General features: G+C 46.6%; 1 protein-coding gene across 1 annotated transcript; it reads left to right on the forward strand.

Moving 5' to 3' along the window:
* Nucleotides 1-202: 202 nt before the first annotated feature.
* On the forward strand, nt 203-820 carry LOC102727472 (transmembrane epididymal protein 1A-like; the record flags this gene model as incomplete). The annotated part of the gene is made up of 1 exon (XM_006729163.2): nt 203-820. A coding segment is annotated over exon 1 (618 nt), but the record flags the coding sequence as incomplete, so codon positions are not given.
* Between the last annotated feature and the right edge of the window lie 4 nt (nt 821-824).

The raw sequence follows: 824 nt of genomic DNA on the forward strand, positions 1-824 counted from the left end.
AGACTCATATCACCAAAAGTATAGGCTCCTGTCCGGAACTTTGCATTCTCTCTGGGCACAGTGGGCAGAAGGAGATGATAAAAGTAGGTAGAAGTTAGCTCTGAATATGCAGTCTGAAACTTGAAGGTCCCTCAACGGAGAAGAGAGCAGAGAGGTCCTGAGTTTTGGTCCTCACTCTGTAGTAAGACAGATCTGTAATTTCATGGGGAAGTTCATAGGTCATTTATGCCCAGGGCTGTATCTTTTCTCTTATGGACTGTATCAGGCCACAGTGGTCTTTAAGGCCATGACAGTCAATGACTCACTCCTCTATCCTTCGTGCCCCCCCAGGAATAAAGGAATATGGGCCAGGCTGTGGAAAATATCCTATAGAGGTTTGCTGAAAATGGTGACTGGTTCCATCTTAATGGTTTATGTGGTCTTCTGTCTTGATGTGATGATACTCATGGATACGAAGAATGCACTAAGATTTCTGTACCCCAAAGAGTGGCAGCACCTCACCATGTTCATCCTCCTCACCCTCAGTGGCTGTGTCGATGTCATGAGCAAGAACTTGCTGCCTCAGAGGTGTGTGCTTCTAGAAAAAGGTACTCTGGCCCTGACCTTCTATGTGCTCCTGCTGTTATTGATGTCACATGTCCAGGACTCAACAGGGATAGAGCTTCAGACACACCGTCTGCTCATCTTGGTGGTGTTCCTACTGATGCTGGTGTTGACTATAGAGCTGTGGACTCCTGACACATTTCACCTCTTGCTGATTGAGACTTTTCTGTTTCTGATGATGGGCTCCTGGCTGATACAGGCAGGCTTTATTCTGTACAAGC

This window comes from Leptonychotes weddellii, unplaced genomic scaffold (assembly GCF_054177405.1).
Source record: "Leptonychotes weddellii isolate Sample4059 unplaced genomic scaffold, ASM5417740v2 HiC_scaffold_7057, whole genome shotgun sequence".
Classification (NCBI taxonomy): domain Eukaryota; kingdom Metazoa; phylum Chordata; class Mammalia; order Carnivora; family Phocidae; genus Leptonychotes; species Leptonychotes weddellii.